Source organism: Cucurbita moschata, unplaced genomic scaffold, assembly GCF_002738365.1.
Source record: "Cucurbita moschata cultivar Rifu unplaced genomic scaffold, Cmos_1.0 Cmo_Scf00004, whole genome shotgun sequence".
Lineage (NCBI taxonomy): Eukaryota > Viridiplantae > Streptophyta > Magnoliopsida > Cucurbitales > Cucurbitaceae > Cucurbita > Cucurbita moschata.
In genome coordinates this window covers 6369944-6393910 of record NW_019268520.1, presented here as the reverse complement: position 1 = coordinate 6393910, position 23967 = coordinate 6369944, and the positions used below count along the sequence as shown (strand labels likewise).

The 23967-nt window shown below is 34.2% G+C and overlaps 2 protein-coding genes across 4 annotated transcripts; both read left to right on the top strand.

Moving 5' to 3' along the window:
- Positions 1 to 176: 176 nt before the first annotated feature.
- LOC111442052 (floral homeotic protein APETALA 2-like) lies at positions 177 to 3556 on the top strand. 3 transcript variants are annotated; one of them, XM_023079305.1, is made up of 10 exons: positions 177 to 363; positions 563 to 1085; positions 1177 to 1202; positions 1299 to 1329; positions 1393 to 1728; positions 1854 to 1898; positions 1979 to 2085; positions 2201 to 2298; positions 2367 to 2489; positions 3065 to 3556. In XM_023079305.1, the coding sequence occupies exons 2-10, from the start codon at positions 583 to 585 to the stop codon at positions 3290 to 3292; spliced, it is 1497 nt and encodes a 498-aa protein (XP_022935073.1). In that variant the 5' UTR covers positions 177 to 363; positions 563 to 582; the 3' UTR covers positions 3293 to 3556. The 3 variants fall into 3 exon arrangements, with proteins under 3 accessions (XP_022935073.1, XP_022935072.1, XP_022935074.1); XM_023079306.1 differs by lacking the exon at positions 177 to 363 and having other exon boundaries at positions 405 to 1085; positions 1393 to 1480; positions 1583 to 1728; XM_023079304.1 differs by lacking the exon at positions 177 to 363 and having other exon boundaries at positions 404 to 1085.
- Positions 3557 to 16350: 12794 nt separating this feature from the next.
- LOC111441904 (probable LRR receptor-like serine/threonine-protein kinase At1g67720) lies at positions 16351 to 23618 on the top strand. Its single transcript, XM_023079097.1, has 15 exons — positions 16351 to 16670; positions 17464 to 17995; positions 18228 to 18733; positions 18854 to 18983; positions 19081 to 19152; positions 19269 to 19337; positions 19415 to 19486; positions 19609 to 19677; positions 20168 to 20319; positions 20401 to 20642; positions 22003 to 22129; positions 22202 to 22270; positions 22368 to 22554; positions 22757 to 22892; positions 23069 to 23618. Exons 1-15 carry the CDS (start codon positions 16604 to 16606, stop codon positions 23399 to 23401), a joined length of 2763 nt encoding a protein of 920 aa, XP_022934865.1. The 5' UTR covers positions 16351 to 16603; the 3' UTR covers positions 23402 to 23618.
- Positions 23619 to 23967: the final 349 nt, after the last annotated feature.

The following is a 23967-nucleotide window of genomic DNA, read 5'->3' as shown; positions in this document are numbered from 1 at the left end:
ATAAAATATGCCATTAATTGCTTAAAAAAGGTTATACTAAATTAAAGTAAAAAAATGTATTTTAAACTCAAACTTTAAAAAGGAAAAGAGAGAGAGAGAAAGAGAGAGTGGTCTGAGTCACAATTGGTGTCCGTTGGTCTGATTGATTTAACCTCCACACAGTCTCCCTTGTTTTCTTTCAAACATCTCAGAGAAAGAGAGGAAGAAGAAGTGAGTCCCCCACTTCTCCCCTTTTTCTTCCATCCGCCATGGAAATCGAGCTCCACCTCCAATAGAACAACGGCTTCTCCCACTTTCTCTCTCCCTTTCTCTCTCCTCTGCCCCCTCACAATCATATTAAAACAGTTATCATTCTCTTTACTGGTGACCCTTTTCTACTCTTCTCAGAATCTCTCTGTTTTTCTTCTTCTTCTTCTTCTTCTTCTTCTTCTTCTTCTTCTTCTTCTTCTTTCTGTCAGTTTCTTTCACCATGCTTCTATGTTTCTGTAACCACTACTGTGGAGTTGTGATGGATTGATTCAATACGATCCCAATTATGCTTTGATTTCAATGGCTTTTGCAGAACGTGGAGCTTCAAACCCAATGCTGGATCTTAACCTCCAAGTTGTTTCCTCTGATTCGGTTGAGTTGGTTACTGAGAGGCTTTTCCAGTTTCCACCGATCAGAATGGAAAGCGCCGGTAGCTTTAACGGCGATCTTTCTGCCAGCACTACCGGCGACGAGGACTCATCTTCCAACGCTGATGAAGCTTTCCCGTTCGCCTTCGGTAAGGACTGCGCGGTTCAGGAAAACTTAACGGCCAAGTCACTCTGTATTTCCGATAACCAGCGCGATCAGACGATGGAGCTTTTTCCATTAACAGGCGGGTTATCTTCTGGTTCGAGTTCTCAGAAGCAGTGGCTGGAGGTTTCTCCACCGGAATTTCACTATTGGGGAGGAGCGCTGGAGCGGCGAATAACAGCACCGCCAGGGCAACAACAGCATCAGCCGATGAGGAAGAATCGGCGAGGTCCAAGGTCTCGGAGTTCGCAGTATCGTGGCGTTACCTTTTATCGAAGAACAGGAAGATGGGAATCGCATATTTGGTAAGGGTTTCAATTCCTTCTCCATATTAGGTTGCTTGAATTTGAATCCGCCATCTATGCCATTCTTGAGCACATTTTCTGTTCATTACAGGGACTGCGGGAAACAAGTTTATCTGGGTATGATTTCTTAATGTTCTTCGTTCAAACTTCGATTCTTCATTCTTTCTGATCTAAATCTTGTTCATGGCCATGGCTGTTTTCCTCCCCCTTCAGGTGGTTTCGATACTGCACATGCGGCTGCTAGGTAACCAAAAACCATTTATCTTCTCGTTTGCTTGTGTGTTAGAATTCGGATTTTCCATTTCAGGGCGTATGATCGGGCGGCGATCAAGTTTCGGGGGGTCGATGCAGATATCAATTTCAATGTCAGTGATTATGATGAAGATATTAAGCAGGTGGGATTGGCTAAGTTAATACTCATTACTGTCAGAACTTCAAACTCTTTCTCTAACGCCATTGATGAAGAGCTTTACTCTTGGCTGCCATTAATGTCCCAGATGAGTAATTTTACCAAGGAAGAGTTTGTTCATATTCTTCGCCGCCATAGCACTGGATTTTCGAGGGGGAGCTCCAAGTACAGAGGGGTCACTCTGCATAAATGTGGGCGATGGGAGGCTCGGATGGGCCAGTTCTTGGGCAAGAAGTGAGTATTCTCTTAACTTTTGGACAGAACATCCTAGGACTTTGTTTTCTGTGTTTTTGTTGGCTTATGTTTCTGGGTTTTTGTCTTGAATTGAGCTGTTTTTATTGGCTTTTTCCTCCTTGTAGGTACATATATCTTGGTCTCTTTGATAGTGAGATTGAGGCTGCAAGGTCTTCTTAAAACCATTCTTGTTAACCCTTTCAAGCTTACACCATTTCATTTTTAACTTCTTGTTTTGCTTTTTAATCAGAGCATATGACAAAGCTGCATTGAAATGCAATGGTAAGGAGGCTGTCACAAACTTTGAACCAAGTTCTTATGTTGCAGAGATGGCTTCTGAGGCGGCTGGCACAGCAGGTTTGCTCCTTCTCTGGCTATACAATTTGCTACTTCATCATTTAACGACCCGTCTGCTCGGTCAATCGAGTTACATTCGGTATTGAAAACTGTGTTGATTATGTCCCACATGCAGACAACAACCAGATTCTTGATCTGAACTTGGGAATTGCTCCCCCAAATCTTTGTGAGGCTCAAAGTGAGAGCATTGCCATGTTTGAGAGAAGAGCTATGGTAATTGTTTCTCAATGCTGCATTTCGCTTTGTTTTGATGCTCGGCTAACATGTATCTCCAATGGCAGCCTGAGAACTCTGTTTCAGCAGCAATTAGATCATCCCATTCCGAGCCGTATAGCTTTGCAGTGCCTTCCAATTACCATTCTCCTTGGAGTGTTTCAAACTCCAGTTTCTTTCCCAACTCAAGGGTAATAATAATCACTACATACGCCATTTTGTTTATATTCAGCTTACCTAGGAACTCTGTGAGTAAGTTGTTTTTTTATGTGAGGTCCACAAAACACATTTATTTCAGTTGAAGGGTACATATTTCTTTTGTTTACATTCAGCTCCTCACGTACTAGGTAGATAGGAGTAGATATATCTGTTTATCATGTGGGGCTCACCATACTTTACCTAGTTTCTTTTTCTTTCTTTTCTCTCTCTCTCTCTTCTAAAGTAAAAAATTAGTGGGGTGGACAAATTTAAACCATTGGGGGATGAAATATATCTAAACCAATTGAACTATCATGTGGGTGGAGAGATTTGAGCCTCTAACCTATGTGATGCTATCCTGTAAGGTTGAAATATTTGAACCACTAATTCGTTGGTGGATGATATATATCTAAACTGATTGAGTTATCATGTGGGGTTAGAAAGATTTGAACCTCTAATCCTTTGTTCGATGATATATATCTGGTATATTTGGGTAGGTGGGTAGTTTTGAGGTGTTTTGGATGGATGTTTGAATTGGTAACATGATTAAAATTGGTAAAAAATGCAGGAAAGAGCAACAGAGATGAGGATGGGGGTTGGGGTTGGGGTTGGGTCATGGGAGTGGCAAATCCATGGCCACCCAAGTGGAACAACCTCTGTGCCACTCTTCTCTGCTGCAGCATCATCAGGATTCCCTTCTTCTTCTTCTTCTTCTTCTTCTTCGACTGCCATTCCATCAGCTTCATCTGGTGTTGGTGAAACCCATTTCCCAGCAATCTTCTACTGTAGGAGTTGAACAGAGATAGAGAGCACCGGGTGGAATGGGAAGAAGGAACACAAATATCTCACTTCAAATGCATCATTCTTTCTTTGTTTCGGAAAGATTACAGGTAACCCATAGTCTGAGTCCGCTGCCTTATTTCAACGCCATTTATTGATGTATTTTAAGATTCTCAGTATGTTGAGGTTACTGGATGTTCATATCACTCATTTCCTTTTTTTTTTCTTTTATAGCTTCATTGACAATGTTGTTATGTTGGGCTTATTAGTGAACCTAAGACCATGGCTTTCCTTCACTTCCTTATCTTCCATATTTGAGTTTTTAAGCTCTGTTTCTTATGGTTCCGTTTTTACCATTTCGTTGAAGCTAATAGCGTGAGATCTCACATCAACTAGGGGAGCAAATTATTCCATATATGGATGTGGAAACCTCTCATTGCTAGACGCATTTTTAAACTGTGAAGCAGACATGATTATATGTAACAGAATAAAGTAGACAATATTTGTCTGCGTTGCATTTGGGCTATTATAAATAGTATCAGAATCAAATATTGGGCAATGTGGACGACCACTCTCCATGCGTTTTAAAACAACTCTCTCTAGTAAATATATTTTAAAATCGTGAAACTATAGACACTTTATAAAAGAAAGGTACACTTCAATTTTAAAAGTAAAAAATTACATTTCTTTATTTTTTTTTGTTAAACTTAAATGAGAAAAAATTTAAATACAACCAATGTGGTAATGAAAATTTGAATATCGGACCCAACGAAAAGAGTAAATATCCTAATCATCAATCTATAAGCAACGAAAATTTCTAGCATCGTACCCATTTTCCTTACACAGTGATGGTGACGAACAAATAGATGAAGTATTCCTATTCCATTAAAACCTAAAAATTTCTTCTATGGTCATGTTTCCTCTATTAACATATAAAATTAATGCATCTACAGCAAAGTTTCGAAATGCAAAAAATAAGTTCGAAATACTTACCTAAGAATATTCGTCTCATTGCGGGGTCGCATTCATGATCTCTGTCCATCTTCATCGTAGGGCCTGTGCCTACGGCAGTTAAGGCCCATCTCCGCCCGCCTCGCCGGCATCCGCCGTCACCTCCGCCTGCACCCTACTGATCCGTCTTCTCCTTATCAAGCGAAGTTCCTATCGTGTTGTCAGAAAACAAAAAGACGAAGATGAAAAGTCCAATCGTCAAAATACAAATCCATCCATCAATTATTAGCAACTGTCAGTCAGTATTGACTCAACTATTCATTCTGCAAACCCTAAATCGAAAGCATCGCAACGCAATTTCATTCAATTTACCGGTCAGTTCATCTCCTGATTCAGACTTCAGAGCGTCCTCTTCTCATTCACTATCTTATTTTAGCATACGAAGCTATGTTCTTCTGAAATTTGTGCATAAAAATGGTTGAAAAACCGATAATCGAGAACTGTGATTACCTTCCAAAGTTTTCGTCCCCAATTCACAAAGAATAATCGGTCGTTTCGGACTCTCCTTACAGAAGCAGAGGTACATCCCTTTCTCTCTTTAGCGATGGCTACAATTGGTAGGCTCCTTTCTGGAGGCAGACAAGGGATTAAAAGCTTTCGCCTATCAATTGCGTGACAAAAATGTTGTTTCAGAGCAGTGAAGACGGCGATCGGATCGAGATATGAAGCTTCGGTTCTTCGCTGCTGCTGCTGCTCACTAAATATTTATAGGTACTCTAGTTCCACACGTCACTTCTCAAAATATTTTCTCCTTTTTTCTTTTTTTTTTTTAAACTAAATTATAGAATTATTTATCAATTTAACTCTCAATATTTTAATAATATCTTTTAAAATTTTTATTAATAATTTTAACACAAAAATTTAAAAGTATCGTTAAATTCCAATTATTCCACCATACAAAAATACCTATATAAATTTGGACCGATTTCAGCCCAATTAGAGATGGGCCGTCCATTGTTGGGCGGCCCACGAAGACCTGACTTTCTTTTTTAACGAGAATATCCTAACAGAGTGTCATCTACTTCTAATAAGTCATGAACTAGATTAGAATCATTCTCAGCGAGCCAATGAAATATAATCTCATTTTTTTATTCAAGATGACAATACAAAATGTATGAAACAATTATCGATTCTTGAACTAATTAAACAAACAAATAAATGAGATTATAATTTAGATTTTAAATTAATATAATTATTATCTTGGAATTTAAATGGTTTGATAATATATATATTTTTAATTAAATTATGGAGTGTGAATTTTAAAAGGAATTTTTGTTAAATTATGGACATAAATTATAAATTAGAGACAGGTGGCGAAGTATATACCATAATTCTCATTCAGAAACTTGACCGCTAAGCAAGTGTTAGAAAAAAGTGAAACAATCATGTGAAACGCATTATCTCTTTGCCGTTTTACTGCTTTTTACTTTTTAAAAATTCTAAAAATACAAAAATATAAAAATTTAAATGCAGCTAAAATCATATAACACATTAGCTGTTAGCATTTGATTCCACTAAGCAAAGGAAAAGGCGTCCTCAAAAGGAAGAGGTATTATGCATCTTTATACCAAAGTTTTTTTCTCCTTTTATTTCATTTTAATTTAATTTTTTTCCCTCCCATCCGTTGTGTTTTAAAGGCAAATAGTCAAGCAAATCCATTATAAAACTATATATTATAATTAATATTTGCAAGGTTCCCTTTATTTCAATTTTATTTGTATATTGGCGTGGAATTGAAAATACCAATTAAACTAAAAATTAGGTAGAAAAGCGTTAAAGAAAGATACTCGAGTGGAATAATCGGCCTAATTTTCGACTAAAAAGTGAATAATGTTGGATCGGTATGGCAACCCTAGAGGGGGGGTGAATAGGGTTTTAACGATAAAAGTGTTTAAACGTGATTAATTTTTCTAATGATGAAACTTTTTGCAAATAAGTAGAAGATGATAATTACTATAACAAAGTAATTCAAGTCAAAACAATAATCAAGTAGAACATGCAATAAATCACAATAATAATTTTGAAATTAAGTAGAAAAGAGTTAGAGAAAATGACACCGTAGTTTTATAGTGGTTCGGTCAAACTCGACCTACTCCACTCCCCAAGCGCCTCTTGGGAATTTGAATAAAGAACTTTCTCGACTCTTTCCACGGATCTGAGTCAAACCGCTACACCGCTCTTTTTACGAGTTCAAGAGCAAACTCAATCCTTTCCACGGCGCAGGATCAAACCGATACAAGTATTTGAGTTTGATAATAACACACCACAACTCTCTCAAAGAGTAGATTTACAATTTGGGATACTCACAACTATTTCCTCACAATACAAAAATAATCCCTCTCAAGAATAAGATGAAAAGAAATGAACTTGTAAGCTTGGAGAGAGCAACAAACAATGGAGACTTTGAACAAATGAGGATTGGAGATGTATGTAAGTTGTGTATTTTAAAATGTGGGGAAGATGAGTTTATATAGAGGAGAAAAGTGGCAAAATGTAGGATTGAATATTGACCATTGGATTGTGTTAGGAATAATGGAAGGTGGAGATTAAAAGTAAATAAATAAGAAAATTTTCTAAATTCATTTATTTCAAAATTTTAATATAATAGTAATATAATATAATAATAATAAAAAGTTATGTGAGTAACGGTCAAATGAAATTCAAAATTTATTATAAATATAATAATATAATAATAATAAAAACTATGTGAGTAACCACCAAAATTTTAAAATATAATAATATAATAATATAATATAGTAATAATAAAAATCGATGTGAGTAACGGTTAGATTCAAATTTATATTTTGTAAAAATAACTTTATTTAAAAATATAGTAATAAGAAAAACTCCACCATTTGTTACTCTCCAAAAATCATAAATGTCATACTTTGATATATCTTGATTTGTCCATCATTTTGATTTTGCTGCCACATCATCACGCCGGGTATGTTGTCTCGACTGTAATTTTCGTTTTAGCTCTGATTTGAGTAATTGAAAAGTCATTGAAATCGTTATTCCCGACCTTATACTGTGGACAATTCAAAATACTGAAAATAGTTAATAATTAAAAAGTAGGTTTGTTATCATCAAAACATCAATTAATTGATTGAAATTAATTAGAGTGAGATCAAGGCCAAAAAGCCAACAATCTCCCCCTTTTTGATGATGACAAACCATTTCAAGAAAAATTCATAAAAACCAAGGTAATACACCATCCATGTAATATATGCTAATATATTATCATAAATTTTACTCAAGCATATTCTCCCCTATATTAATGCCTCAAGAAATTATGAAAACATAAAACAAGTAAATGATTCATAAATAATAAAACAACAAACTTAGAGCATATTTTTCTTAATTTTCTCCCCCTTTGTAATCATCAAAAAGAACAATCGAAAGAGAATACATTTAAGAATGACGTAATGGCTCCCCCTAAAAACATGCATTCAAAAATTATAAAATTCAAGATATATCACAACGAATAATACCAAGCTCAAGCCTATTTTTGCAAAAAATTTCTTCATTCAATGGCTTGGTGAAAATATCGGCTAGTTGATTATTAGAGTTTACAAAATCAAGAATAATATGTCCATTTTGCACATGCTCTCTAATAAAATGATGTCTAATGTCAATATGTTTAGTTCTAGAATGATGAATAGGATTTTTAGTTAAATTAATAGCACTTGTATTATCACAAAATATAGGCACACTATGAAACTTTAATCCAAAATCACAAAGAGTTTGTTTCATCCAAAGAATTTGAGCACAACAACTAGCAACCGCAATATATTCCGCTTCGGTAGTAGATAAAGCAACCGAATTTTGCTTTTTACTAAACCAAGAAACTAAGGAACTACCAAGAAATTGACAAGTTCCACTAGTACTTTTACGATCAAGTAAGCTTCCGGCAAAATCCGCATCAGAATATCCTATCAATTTAAATTCAACATTTCTAGGATACCACAATCCTAGATCAATAGTTCCAAGCAAATATTTAAATATTCTCTTAACGGCATGTAAATGAGATTCCTTAGGACAAGATTGAAATCTAGCACAAAGACATACACTAAACATAATATCGGGTCTACTAGCGGTCAAGTAAAGTAAAGATCCAATCATACCTCGATAAGTTTTAATATCCACACTTTTACCTTTTTCATCCTTGTCAAGCTTAGTGGATGTGCTCATGGGAGTTCTTGCAATCTTACCTCCATTGAACTTGAATCTTTTGAGCAAATCTTTAGTGTATTTCTCTTGATTGATGAAGATACCATCCTTGAGTTGTTTGATTTGAAGTCCAAGAAAGAAACTAAGTTCTCCCATCATACTCATCTCAAACTCACTATGCATACATTTAGCAAATTCTTCACATAAAGAAGGATTAGTAGAACCAAATATGATATCATCCACATATATTTGCACCAATAGCATATCGTTTTCTTTAATCTTAATAAAGAGTGTAGTGTCGAGTTTGCCCATTTTAAAATCATTCCCAATAAGAAAATTACTAAGTCTATCATACCAAGCTCTTGGAGCTTGTTTTAAGCCATAAAGAGCCTTTTTCAACTTATAGACATGATGAGGAAATTCTACATTTTCAAATCCGGGAGGTTGTTCTACATAAACTTCCTCCATAATATAACCATTCAAAAATGCACTTTTCACATCCATTTGATATAATACAAAATTTTTGTAAGAAGCAAAAGCAAGTAACATTCTAATAGCTTCTAATCTAGCAACGGGTGCAAAAGTTTCTTCATAATCTATGCCTTCCTCTTGACAATAACCTTGAGCTACAAGTCTAGCTTTATTTCTCATGATATTCCCATTTTCATCCATTTTATTTCTAAAAACCCATTTGGTTCCAATAATAGAAGTATTAGATGGCCTCGGGACTAATTCCCAAACTTTGTTCCTTTCAAATTGATTTAGCTCTTCTTGCATGGCTAAAATCCAAAACTCATCATTTTCGGCATCCTTAAGACTTTTTGGTTCAATTTGAGAAACAAAAGCAAGATTATTAAATAAATTAATAGAAGAGCGAGTTTTCACACCTTGTTCGAGATCACCAAGAATCAAGTCCTTGGGATGAGACAAGGCATACCTCCATTCTTTTGGCATTGATGAAGAACCTTCTTCCTTTAAGCTCATCTCTTCTTTACTCGTAACAATTTCCTTGCCGTTGTCACTAACGAGTAAGTCTCCAAAATTTCTTTCTAAATCATCACTACAAATAGACTCATTAGAAATATTATTGCAAGATTCATCAAATACCACATGCATAGATTCTTCAATAATTAGAGTTCTCTTATTGAAAATTCTATAAGCTTTACTAGTAGATGAATAGCCAAGAAAAATACCAATATCCGTTTTTGAATCAAACTTTCCAAGCTTTTCTTTGTTGTTCAAAATAAAACATTTACAACCAAAAACTTTGAAATACCCAACATTTGGAATTTTGTTATGCCAAAGTTCATAAGGAGTTTTATTTAATGAAGGTCTAATTAAAACTCTATTTAAAATATAACAAGCGGTATTAACGGCTTCCGCCCAAAAATATTTAGGTAAATCATACTCATTTAACATTGATCTAGCAAATTCTTGTAAAGTACGATTTTTCCTTTCAACCACACCGTTTTGTTGAGGAGTCCTTGGAGAGGAGAAGTCATGAGAAAGACCATTATCTTCACAAAATTTTTGAAAGGCAACACTGTTAAATTCTCCCCCATGGTCACTTCTAATTTTAGTAATTAAAAATCCTTTTTCATTTTGAACTCTTTTTACAAAACTAGCAAATCTTTTCAAAGCATCATTCTTATGTTTTATCATCAAAACCCAAGTAAATCTTGAAAAATCATCCACTATAACAAAAGCATAATAATTTCCTCCATAACTAGCTATTTTAGAAGGGCCAAATAAGTCCATATGGAGTAGTTGAAGAGGTCTAATAGTAGAAATCATATTTTTAGATTTGAAAGAAGACTTAGTTTGCTTACCCATTTGACAAGCGTCACAAATTTTATCTTTTTCAAATTTAAGTTGAGGAAGACCTCTAACTAATGAATTTTTTGAAATATTTGAAATCAAGTACATACTAGCATGTCCTAGTCTTCTATGCCATAGCCAAGAGTTATCAAGCAAAACCGAAAGACATTTATCATTTGTAGGACAATCATTCAAATCAATAGTATACACATTATCATCTCTATTTCCTACAAACAAAACTTTTCTATCACTAGCATTTTCAATTATGCAATTATTCTTATCAAATACAACTCTAAAACCTTTATCACATAATTGACTAATGCTAAGTAAGTCATGCTTTAAACCATCAACTAACAATACATTTTCAATGAGAGTACAAGAGTCATTACCTATAGTACCCTTACCAATTATTTTACCCTTCTTGTTATCACCAAAGGTTACTAAGCCACCATCCTTCTTGGAAAGATTCACAAACTTGGATGGATTACCCGTCATGTGTCTTGAGCAGCCACTATCCAAGTACCACTTATTTTTCTTGGAGGCTTTCAAACAAACCTAAAAACAAGGATATTCAAAATTGACATTTTGGTACCCATACTTGTTTGGGTCCTAGAAAGTTAGTGTTCACAAATTTAGGAATCCATTTCATATTTGCATTCATATTAAAGACATTGTATTTAGATAAGTAACAAGAATAATCTTTATGTCCAAACTTACCACATGAAAAACAAACAACATTATGCAATAATTTATTTCTTGGACTAAATTTGTGTATTCTATTTTTATTCGAAAAATTATTTTCTAAAACATTGTTAAATTTTGTATTTTGAGAAACTTTTCTTCCTAAAGGAATGTTTTGAGAATTTTTCAATTTAAAGCACTTAGGTCTAATATGACCTTCAACACCACAATAATGACATATAGGCACAAATCTAGATTTATCATACTTAGATACAAATTTATTGCTAGATTTAGACAAGATAGGGGATGCTTTAACAAATATTGTTTTAGAACTTGAAGGTGTAGAACATTCATCAATATAGCCTAATCCTCTTTTATCACCATATGACTTACCTCCTTCAAGTATTTTATCTAATTTTTGAGCACCTATTGTTAACATTTTAATAGACTCCTTAGCCCTACCAAGTTCTTGCAAATTATTTGATTCATTTTCTTTGAGCAATTTAATTAATTTATCTTTTTCACAACAATCATGCTCAAGAGACTTGACTTTATCAAGTAATGCATTTTTCTCATCACAATCAAATACATGCTTTTCACAAGGTACATCAATTTTAACAATATTATGATACTTCTCTTTTAAGCAAGAAATTTCATTTAGTAAAGACTTATTTTCAATAATTGAAGTCTTATATTTCTTTTTAAGCACAACATACTTTGAACTAAGTTTTTCTAAATCAATTGTCATCTCATCAACAAGTTTAAATAATTCATGATAAGAAAGAGATTCAAGAGTTACCTCATCTTCTTGTTCATCCTCTTTGTCACTATGAGCCATGAAGCAAAAATTTGCTACTTCTTCATCACTTCCACTTGCACTTTCATCACTATCATCCCAAGTAGCCTTCATTGCTTTCTTCTTGGATTTCTTAGATGATTTGAGGAGAGGACAATCCGTTCTTATATGACCCGGCTTTTTACATTCATAACATATTACCTCATCGTTTTTGCTCTTTTCACCTTTTGACTCTTTTTGATTTGTGAAATGTTTTTTTAATTGTTTCTTCCTTTTAATAAAATTTTTATACTTACGTGTGAAGTAGGCGACATCATCTTCATCAAGGACGTCCTCATCTTCAGAGTCAACTTTGATGGACTTTAGGGCTATACTTTTCTTCTTTTTGGATTCTTCTTCCATGTGCCCGTTCATGGTAATCTCATGTGTCATGAGAGAACCAACTAGTTCATCCAAAGGAAGCTTTGTGAGATCCTTTGCTTCTTGAATCGCCGTCACTTTTGCCTCCCAACTTTTAGGCAGAGACCTAAGAATTTTTCTTACATTTTCGGAAGTAGAATATACTTTTCCAAGATTTTTCAAAGCATTTAAAATATTAGTAAATCTAGTAAACATATCACCAATAGGTTCATTTTCCTCCATTTTAAATAGTTCATAATTATGAACTAACATGCTAATTTTTGTTTCTTTAACTTGATTGGTTCCCTCATGAGTTACTTCAAGAGTTTTCCAAATTTCATATGCCGAAGAACACATACATACTCTATTAAATTCATCATTACTTAAGGCACAATACAGACAATTGATAGCACTAGCATTCAAAGAACATTTTTTCATATCATGCTCATCAAATTCATTTTCTAATTTAGACACCTCAATATTATTAACAATTTTTATTGGAATGTAAGGACCATTACTAACATTTAACCACAATTGATAATCAACGGATTGCAAATAAATTTTCATCCTAGCTTTCCAACATGTATAATTTGTTCCATCAAAATAAGGTGGCCTAGAAGTTGATTGTCCTTCACTAAAACCATTTTTAACACGTAGGTTTGCCATAAGCTCGAACAATAAAGTTTAGATAAAAAATCTATAGGAGCAACCTGCTCTGATACCAATTGTTGGATCGGTATGGCAACCCTAGAGGGGGGGTGAATAGGGTTTTAACGATAAAAGTGTTTAAACGTGATTAATTTTTCTAATGATGAAACTTTTTGCAAATAAGTAGAAGATGATAATTACTATAACAAAGTAATTCAAGTCAAAACAATAATCAAGTAGAACATGCAATAAATCACAATAATAATTTTGAAATTAAGTAGAAAAGAGTTAGAGAAAATGACACCGTAGTTTTATAGTGGTTCGGTCAAACTCGACCTACTCCACTCCCCAAGCGCCTCTTGGGAATTTGAATAAAGAACTTTCTCGACTCTTTCCACGGATCTGAGTCAAACCGCTACACCGCTCTTTTTACGAGTTCAAGAGCAAACTCAATCCTTTCCACGGCGCAGGATCAAACCGATACAAGTATTTGAGTTTGATAATAACACACCACAACTCTCTCAAAGAGTAGATTTACAATTTGGGATACTCACAACTATTTCCTCACAATACAAAAATAATCCCTCTCAAGAATAAGATGAAAAGAAATGAACTTGTAAGCTTGGAGAGAGCAACAAACAATGGAGACTTTGAACAAATGAGGATTGGAGATGTATGTAAGTTGTGTATTTTAAAATGTGGGGAAGATGAGTTTATATAGAGGAGAAAAGTGGCAAAATGTAGGATTGAATATTGACCATTGGATTGTGTTAGGAATAATGGAAGGTGGAGATTAAAAGTAAATAAATAAGAAAATTTTCTAAATTCATTTATTTCAAAATTTTAATATAATAGTAATATAATATAATAATAATAAAAAGTTATGTGAGTAACGGTCAAATGAAATTCAAAATTTATTATAAATATAATAATATAATAATAATAAAAACTATGTGAGTAACCACCAAAATTTTAAAATATAATAATATAATAATATAATATAGTAATAATAAAAATCGATGTGAGTAACGGTTAGATTCAAATTTATATTTTGTAAAAATAACTTTATTTAAAAATATAGTAATAAGAAAAACTCCACCATTTGTTACTCTCCAAAAATCATAAATGTCATACTTTGATATATCTTGATTTGTCCATCATTTTGATTTTGCTGCCACATCATCACGTCGGGTATGTTGTCTCGACTGTAATTTCTTCGTTTTAGCTCTGATTTGAGTAATTGAAAAGTCGTTGAAATTGTTATTCCCGACCTTATACTGTTGGACAGTTCAAAATACTGAAAATAATTAATAATTAAAAAGTAGGTTTGTTATCATCAAAACATCAATTAATTGATTGAAATTAATTAAAATGAGATCAAGGCCAAAAAGCCAACAAATAAGTATAATCAAAAGAGATTTGTTCAAAAAAAAAGAAAGTCTTAATTCCGAAGAATCTCGAAATAAAAAAAAAAGAAAGTTTAGGTTGGAAATGGAAGTGATAGCAATGCACGGAAACTTAATATTGAAAGCAACATAAAGCGAGAGCTTCCACGCTATATTATTCATAGTAATATTCTCATAATACCACATCGTCAGGTTGATCAGTTTATAGGTTCGCATATAAAGCTTGAAATAATGTGAGATTACACTATTAAACTTGTGAAAAACGAGCATGTCAACCTTTTAACCGATAAAAAGGATTTTTATTTTGAATGTTAAATAAGTGGATTTGCGAAGATAAAATTTAAAATTTAATATCTCGATAGATTATATAATTATCGACCAATATGTTACGAGTTCAAACCCTTCCTTCCGTATATCGTTGAAATAAAAAATTAAAATAATTTATATCGAAACAAAATTAAAATAATTTTTTTTTCAAATTCAAAGAATTAAAGACTAAAGTCATAAAAGCTAACTCTTTTTTCTTTTTTTATTTTCAATACTTTTTTTTTTCAACACAGACAGAAAGTTACTTTGAATCCTAATCAATTGGTTTTCTTTTCGGAATTCACTATTAATTCCCGCCAACGAGCCGGTCAATTCGGTTCGCCGGTTCAGCCGTTTTATTATTTTTTCCGTACGCCCAACCAAACCGACAGCACGTGCGCAACTTTCGATGTTCGGTTTTTCTTTATCCTTTTCCGATGTCCAATAATTAACAATAATCATCAATTTAACCCTAAATTATCTTTGATTAATAATTATTGACTATTATTCTATTTATACCTTTCCAGCTGAAATTAGATGCATTGTGACGCGGATGCAACCTAGTGGTGGGGCCCTTCTGCGCTAAATCACGTTCGTCCACGTGTACAGCCTACCGTACCTTGTTGTCTACTCCAGCTTTTTCATCGTTGTATATTTGTATCTCACCTTTCTGCTGGGTCCCACGCATCCCCATGACCCGACCCTGTCAAAAAAAAAAAAAATTAATTAATTAAATTCAGTGAAATTAATAACTATAGAATAAATAGTACTGAAGCGGTACATCTCCTAATAAGAGGTAGTTTGAGGCGAACGAATCAAGATAAAAACTGATGGACATATAACACTCAAGTAAAAGAGGAGTACATGAATTAATCAACACCACATTTGAATAAGAGTGATTTTGAGAATAAAATTATAAAAAAATTGTAAGTTACTACTTATACTAACAACGTACATGTTTTTTATGGTTCGATCTTAAAAACTCCAAATTTAGTATGCTTTACTTTGAAAATTTATAGGTTGGGAGACATTTTGAAAATGAAAATGTTACAAAAAAAAGCTTACGCGTGAGGACAAACTATTATATCGATTTGTGGGCGAGAATTTGATCGACACATGCTAGTGTGACCATGTTGCAGGCAGGATATAATTATTTATATATTTATTTTTTTTTTTTGAAATCATGCTTATTTTCTTACCGTTTTTTTTTCTTGTCCTAAAAATATTTAAATTTACCATTAATTTTTAAAAAATTAGCTTGTATTTTCTTAAAAAATTTAAAGAAATATATACCTCACACTAATGTTGGAAGGTTTATTAAAATATATATTTATATAAATATATAAATAACAGAATAGAAATATATACCTCACACTAATGTTGGAAGGTTTATTAAAATATATATTTATATAAATATATAAATAACAGAATAGAAATATATACCTCACACTAATGTTGGAAGGTTTATTAAAATATATATTTATATAAATATATAAATAACAGAATAGAAATATATACCTCACACTAATGTTGGAAGGTTTATTAAAATATATATTTATATAAATATATAAATAACAGAATAGAAATATATACCTCACACTAATGTTGGAAGGTTTATTAAAATATATATTTATATAAATATATAAATAACAGAATAGAAATATATACCTCACACTAATGTTGGAAGGTTTATTAAAATATATATTTATATAAATATATAAATAACNAAAAAAAAAAAAAAAAAAAAAAAAAAAAAAAAAAAAAAAAAAAAAAAAAATATATATATATATATATATATATATATATATATAAATATATAAATAACAGAATGAGCCGAGCTCGAAGGAGGGAGAGAGAAGGCGCCAATTCGACTCAGTCCAATCTCTCTCTCTTTCATTTATTCCATTTCGCGATTGATTATTGAATTGAAGAATTGTTAATAATAATACCCATCGTTCTTTCTTGCTTACTTTACTTTCTGTGCGCCACTTTCTTGCCCTTCTGTTCTCTTAAGCTCTCAAATCGCTTCAATGGCTTCAAGAATGACGGATATCTGAATCTTCTTTCCAATCGTTTCTTCACGCTCGCTAAAATGGAGACTAAGCTTCTGCTTCTTCTTCTTCTCTTTCTTTTCCACGCATGCTTTGCTCAGATGCCAGGTATCTACTCCATCTCTGTTTTTCCAGCTTCTTCAGTGATTTTCCATGCTCGTTGGACTTTATACTCATTTTCGACTAACTTTTATGTCGCGAGGTTTATCGAGCTTTGCGGTTGTTGGTTTCTTTGTTTTTGTCAAGTTTTATATGGCGTTATCTCCGAGTCTTCAGTTTTCACTCTTTCCGGTCTGCTCAATGGCTGTTGCAGTGTTTGTTAGATTCTGGCTTGTTGTCTATGAAGAATGCATTTTAGATGTCTTAGAATCTATCGCTGCCGTCACCATTACCTAAACTTTTGGTTTTAGTTGATGACTGACGCTTTCCATTCTTGAACTTTGATTGAAAGTATCCAAAAGAATACATCCAATTACGGAAAGAGCGTGATTATATTGATGCTAGATATCCTTTCTGGTATTTGAATGTTGTTGCTGATATTCTGATGTTTATATCTTGGACTTGGTGTTGACTAACTTGATAATTTGTACCGCATGGTTTTTTAATATTTAATGTTGGAGTGATTTTTAATTGTTCCCTCTTCCCTTTGAACATTTCTGTGTCAATTTTTTCATCTTTTTTATTTGGTTGTCGTTGTATGAAGCTTGCCAAATTCTCTTTGAACATTACTATTACAAGTTCTAAGAATTTCTTCATCTTCTTTATTTGGTTTGTCTTTTTGAAGCTTGCCATGTAGTAATTTTTACCATGTTTATTCTCAATATGGACTATAGAGATCGCTAAACCGAATGGTTAAGTATTTACTACGAATCTAAAGTATTCTGTATGTTGTGTGGAGTAGGGTTTGTAAGTTTGGACTGTGGAGGTCAAGAAAGTTTCACTGACGATATTGGTCTGGAGTGGGTTCCAGATACTCAAATTCGTTTTGGAGAAGCAATTAACATTTCTGTTGCAAATGAGACAAAGAAGCAATATTTGACCTTAAGACACTTCCCTGCTGATTCCAGGAAGTACTGCTACTCACTCAATGTTACTAGTAGAACACGTTACCTTCTCAGAGCAACATTTTTATATGGTAACTTCGACAATAACAACGTGTATCCAAAATTTGATATTTCCCTTGGGGCAACTCACTGGTCAACAATTGTCATATCTGATGCCAACACTATAGAAGTTCGAGAGCTCATATTTCTGGCTTCAACTCCAACAGTAAGCGTCTGTTTGTCAAATGCTACAACTGGGCAGCCATTCATATCCACGCTTGAGCTTCGACAATTTAATGGCTCTACCTACTATACTGAATTTGAGGATCAGTTTTACCTGAGTGTCTCAGCAAGGATTAATTTTGGTGCAGATTCCGAAGCTCCAGTAAGGTTAGTCAGCACTTGTTGTATCGTTGCTTTCTCATATACTCATATATTATAGCCGCAGGAATAGGTCCACAAGCAGCCAGCAGTAAATAAATAAAACAATCAATAACTGGATTTCTTTTTTTTTTTTTTTACCAAGCTTCGTAGTGCCATCTGTTGTGAGAATGCTTTTTAATATTTATATAAAGATCAATTTTTTTTTTAATGTATTAGTAACTTGAAACCATCACGGCAGGTATCCTGATGATCCATTTGACCGGATATGGGAGTCGGACTCTGTGAGAAAAGCAAATTACCTTGTTGATGTTGCTGCTGGTACAGAAAAAATTTCCACTAAAATGCCAATAGATGTAGATAGAGATGAAAGGCCACCTCAAAAAGTTATGCAGACGGCTGTAGTCGGAAGAAATGGTTCATTAACTTACCGGTTAAATTTGGATGGTTTCCCTGGCTTTGGATGGGCTGTCACCTACTTCGCGGAAATTGAAGACTTGGGTCCAACTGATACGAGAAAATTCAGGCTTGTACTTCCCGGCATGCCTGATATCAGCAAAGCTGTAGTCAACATTGAAGAAAATGCTCAAGGAAAATATCGGCTTTATGAGCCTGGTTTTACCAACTTAACCTTCCCTTTTGTATTATCTTTTCGGTTTGGGAAAACATCAGATTCTTCGTTGGGACCTCTGTTAAACGCTATGGAGATTAACAAGTATCTTGAAAAAAGTGATGGTTCTCTAGATGGTAAGCCTAAATTCAAATTGGTTCCAAGTTTAAACTCTCGTATGTTATATATTTATTGGTCCTATAATAGTGTATTTATCTTTGCTGATTATGTTTGCTAATGGAACATGTAAACTTCAGGAGCAGCTGTTGCTAGTGTAATTTCAAAATTTTCATCTTCAGATTGGGATGAAGGTGGTGATCCATGCATGCCAGTTCCTTGGTCATGGTTGCAATGTAACTCTGATCCACGGTCAAGAATAGTTAAAATGTAAAAGTTGTTGCCATTTCAGCCATTTTTCAAGTCTATTTGTGCTCAACTATATTTGATCATTCCAGTTACTATATCTTCCTTTGGCACTTGTTAGTTCATTGTCCAAAAAGAATTTGACGGGGAGCATCCCCACAGACCTTGCAAAGTTGAGCGGTTTAGTTGAATTGTAAGTTCCATTTTGCGTATACATTTTCTTGGTTGTCCAATTGTCTTATTTCTATTCTATATCCATAAAGGTTCATGTCTCTTTTGGTTTACCATCTGTTTGTGGCCTCTATGCAGATGGCTTGATGGAAATTCGTTCGTAGGTCCTATACCAGACTTTACTGGATGCGCGGACTTAAAAATCCTGTAATCTCAAATGACTTCAATTATATCTCATATTCTGTTGAAGGTTTTTAAGCTGACTGAGATCTTTGCTTCTTTAGCCATCTCGAGAACAACCAGTTGACTGGAGAGTTGCCTTCCTCTTTAGCAAATCTACCAAGTTTACGGGAGCTGTAAGTATTGAGGATTTTCTTGCCATATGTTTGAATTGACTACTTTGTAGTATTTAACAGAGTTTACATTTACAGATTCCAAGTGAGGTGTTTAATATATTTCATGCATCTGATGGTTGTAGGTATGTTCAGAATAACATGTTATCTGGAACAGTGCCTTCTGGTCTTCTCAATAAAAACCTAGTCATAGAGTGAGTTTCTGATTCATACTTGGTCTATAGATTGTTTCATTGTGCTCTTAAATTATCCTGAACTTTGAATTTTTTTTGGAGGTGAATTCTTGTAGGTTGTGCTGGAAAGTGTTGTGGAAATACTAGATGATTTGAGATTAATAAATATTCACTTGTGAATTTTCCTTCTTTCAGATTGTAAATCATTCCTAGTCTGCAATATATGGTCGTATTTATTTATACAAAGCCTTAGAACTGTGGGTCAATGCTAGGTAAAATAATCTTAAAAGTGATTTTTTCAAGGAAAATAAATTCTTCGGGCCTGCCTAATAAGTCCTGGGATGACTGCTGCAAGCAATCAGGTTTTTGTCCGAAATGGATTGTCATTTTTAAAATAATTGTTGTTTTTCCAAAAGCCTTGTTACCCTTTGTATACCAACTATTTAAGGTTTTGAGCAAGTTCATTTCTCTCTATACTTGCCTTCACTATGTGCACTCGTTTGATTAACAGCTACTCTGGAAACATCAATCTTCATGAAGGGGGGAAAAAGAACCACGTTTATATCATTGTGGGTTCAGTAATTGGTGCTCTTGTCCTGCTGTTGGCTACTGTGGTATCTTGCTACTTTTTGCAAAAAGGAAGAAAAAGATATCAAGAACAAGGTACATACAGAAACTTTTTCCTTTCAAGAACATGAGTTGATTTGACATGGTTATGTATATTTAAAAAAATTAATTTAGCAGATCTACTTGAAGAATCCTTGCCTGTACAAAGATTTGCCTCTTCAAAGGGTGATGCCCCCAAGGAAACCGCACATTGCTTCAGTGTTAATGAAATTGTAGAAGCAACAAGAGATTTTGAAAGAAAAATTGGGTCTGGAGGTTTTGGTGTTGTATACTACGGGAAATTAAATGACGGAAAAGAAATTGCAGTTAAAGTTTTGACTAATAACTCCTTTCAGGGAAAGCGGGAATTTGCGAACGAGGTAATATTCGTATAACGGATCCTCCATTCAATTCAGTCGTTATACTTGAATTGTCATTTTGTGATTTCCATTAATACATTGGTCGTGTTGGCGGGTTACACGATACTTTCTTATATCATTTGTTCTTTTTCTTTCGTGTCAATTATGTTGTAGAAACTGGAGAGGACCACGTGGGACTGACTAAATCGTGAGTCTTGAGGCTGATGAGATATTAAGTGTTGGGAGAAGGTTAAGCTAAATATTTGTGCACAACCATTTGGGAGAACTTTTAGTGGGATCTACTAGTGCTATAAGAAATGAGAGAAGAGGGCCTAGGGAGGGGTATGCTGTCGGGAAAAAGTTAGAAAACCTTCAAGCGTGGGAGAAAGCCAATCATTCTGAAAATTTTGCAATTTTGTGTCTTCCTATTGAATCAAATGATAAAAATGAGGAACTTGCTCCTTTCACTTTTATATCTTCAATATTTCACCATTTAAACAATTAAGAAGGTCTGTTTTTCAGCCTAGCTCCTTACCTCTGCCGTTGAGTCATGAGTCGGAACTCAATATGTTGTCGAGGCTGTGTTATGAGTTCATCTTGTGCCTGATTATGATTCTCAAGCTTTGGTGGTCCGTGTACAGTGGAAAATGTTAGCATCATCATTAAGGGAGAACTTTGAATTTCTAAACTAACACCTTCCTATTTTCCACCTTGGACAACGTGAAAGTGTTGGCAGTAGGTGTAGATAGAAGCATAAGCATTCACGCAATCAATTTACATACACAAGGATATACTGGTGGCCTGTTAAGTGTAGGGTGAAGAGTATGCTAATCATTTGAACAATACTGTCAGGGAGAGTGCTTAATCGGTCCTCAATCTCCACAAGGGAGGGACGAGAGAGGGAGCCAAGGGAGGGTAGATTGTAATTAGGAAGAGTTAAGAAGACTTTCTAGCTTTAGAGAGCACGATTCCTTTTGGATTGTTTGGCCATTGTGCTCCTTTCCCTGTCTAATCAAAGATAATCAGCTGTTCTTCGTCTATAGTTAATGCAATGCACTAACATGGGACATAAAAAATAGTGTTAAAATACCTTTCTGGTGATGTACTTTCAAATGTCCAATTTTAGTCTTAGTCCATGTACTTTTCATAAATTTTAAAATACCTTTTTGGTGATGTACTCTCCGCATGGACAAATGCTTTTTGAAAAGGAGACTCTGACCACTGTCTTTCAAATAATTAGTGCAAGAAGCAACAAAAATAGAACGTCTAGATGTCTATTTCCTTTCTTATCTTATTGCATTGAGTGGATTGATATTAGATAAAACCTAATGACATTAGAAATTGATATTTGTGGCTGATGGATGACCAATTTGTTTTGAAGGTGACTCTTCTTTCAAGGATTCATCACAGAAATTTGGTACAATTTCTTGGATATTGCCAAGAAGAAGACAGAAGTATGCTTGTCTATGAGTTCATGCATAATGGAACTCTCAAAGAACATCTTTATGGTAAGCCCGCATGTTATGTTTGCAGAGAACAATGCAGGTTCAGAAGCCAACTAACTTCTTGTTTGTGTACAGGTCCACTAGTACGGGAAAAAACTATCAGTTGGATTAAGCGCCTCGAGATTGCTGAAGATTCTGCAAGAGGTTTGGATAAAAGCTATATGTATCTTGTTTTGTCATGTGCATGGAAGAATCTTCCTTGAATATTTTCCTCAATACATTCTGCTTGTTATGTTTTCAGGGATCGAGTACCTTCATACAGGTTGCATACCAGCAATTATTCATAGAGATCTGAAAAGCAGTAATATTCTCCTTGACAGGCACATGAAAGCAAAGGTTTCAGATTTTGGCCTTTCAAAGCTTGCGGTGGATGGTGTCTCCCACGTGTCCAGCATCGTTCGGGGAACTGTAGGATATTTGGATCCAGAGTAAGCTTTTCACCCTTTGAGAATTATATATTTTTCTCAGGTTAAAGTCATATATATATATATATATATATATATATATATTAGGTTGTCTCGACATACCATTACGAATGTGGGTGTGCGTTTAATCTAATGTAATTCTGATTTTTTTTATTGCTAAAAATTCTTATTTGGTGCTTTCCTTGTTGCGTTATTTTATTATCAGGTATTATATCTCTCAGCAGTTGACAGACAAGAGCGATGTATATAGCTTTGGCGTTATTCTTCTCGAGTTGATATCTGGTCAAGAAGCAATATCTAATGTAAACTTTGGTGTTAATTGCCGCAATATCGTCCAGTGGGTAAGTCTTGATTCCTTTAACAAAAGTACAAACTATAACATATATGGTACTCAGCCGTTTAATTCTTTTGGTTCTGTTAATGAGACGGAAATATGGTGCACAGTCCTAGTGTTGCAAAATCTCATGAAATGGATTGTGAATGGTGCACATTGATTGATTGATTGATTGTAACGCAGGCAAAGTTACACATCGAGAGCGGGGACATTCAAGGAATCATCGATCCATCGCTACGCAACGAATACGACATTCAATCGATGTGGAAAATTGCAGAGAAAGCGTTGATGTGTGTCCAGCCACATGGGCACCTGAGGCCATCCATATCTGAAGTGCTGAAGGAGATACAAGATTCACTTTTGATTGAAAGGGAAGCTACTGCAACTAGAGAAGGTAACTCTGATGATATGTCTAGAAACTCAATCCACTCTTTGAATATGGGATCTCTTGATTTATGTGGAAACGAAAACTACGTGTCGTTTGACGAATCCATGGCTCGACCTACTGCAAGGTAGTCGTCATCGTCATTGTACAAACACATTATTTTAGCATTCTTTTATCTTGCAGGAGTTGGGTCACAAAGTTTGTCAATGTCCCATATTTTTTCACTCTTCTTACATATCTCCTTAAAATAGATGAAATGGATGGATAGCTAGTTGTAAATTTTTGAACAGCTTATTTTTGGAAGGGCTGTCATTGAGTACTCCATTTGTCATTATTTTGTGGTTTTCACCTGGAGTGATTTACAATCCATATAGTTTTGTGGAGGAAAAAAAAAACTATAAAATACACCACTATTTATGCTCAAACATAATAACTCGTATGGTTCTTGATTCTTGATTCTTTATAAATAAAAAAAGTTGATGAATCTCATTCTCCTTCTATTAACCCACGTTTTTTTTTTGTTTATTTTACGACATCTGTCATTTTTCATCCATTTTTTATGCATTTCGACGAGAATGAGAGCCATAAATAGAATCCGAGCCAAATCTAGAGCTAGATGAGTGGAAATGGGCATACCCACAAAAGTTGGTACAAAATTCTTTTGAGATTTGCATATAGATCGACATCTTAAAATACT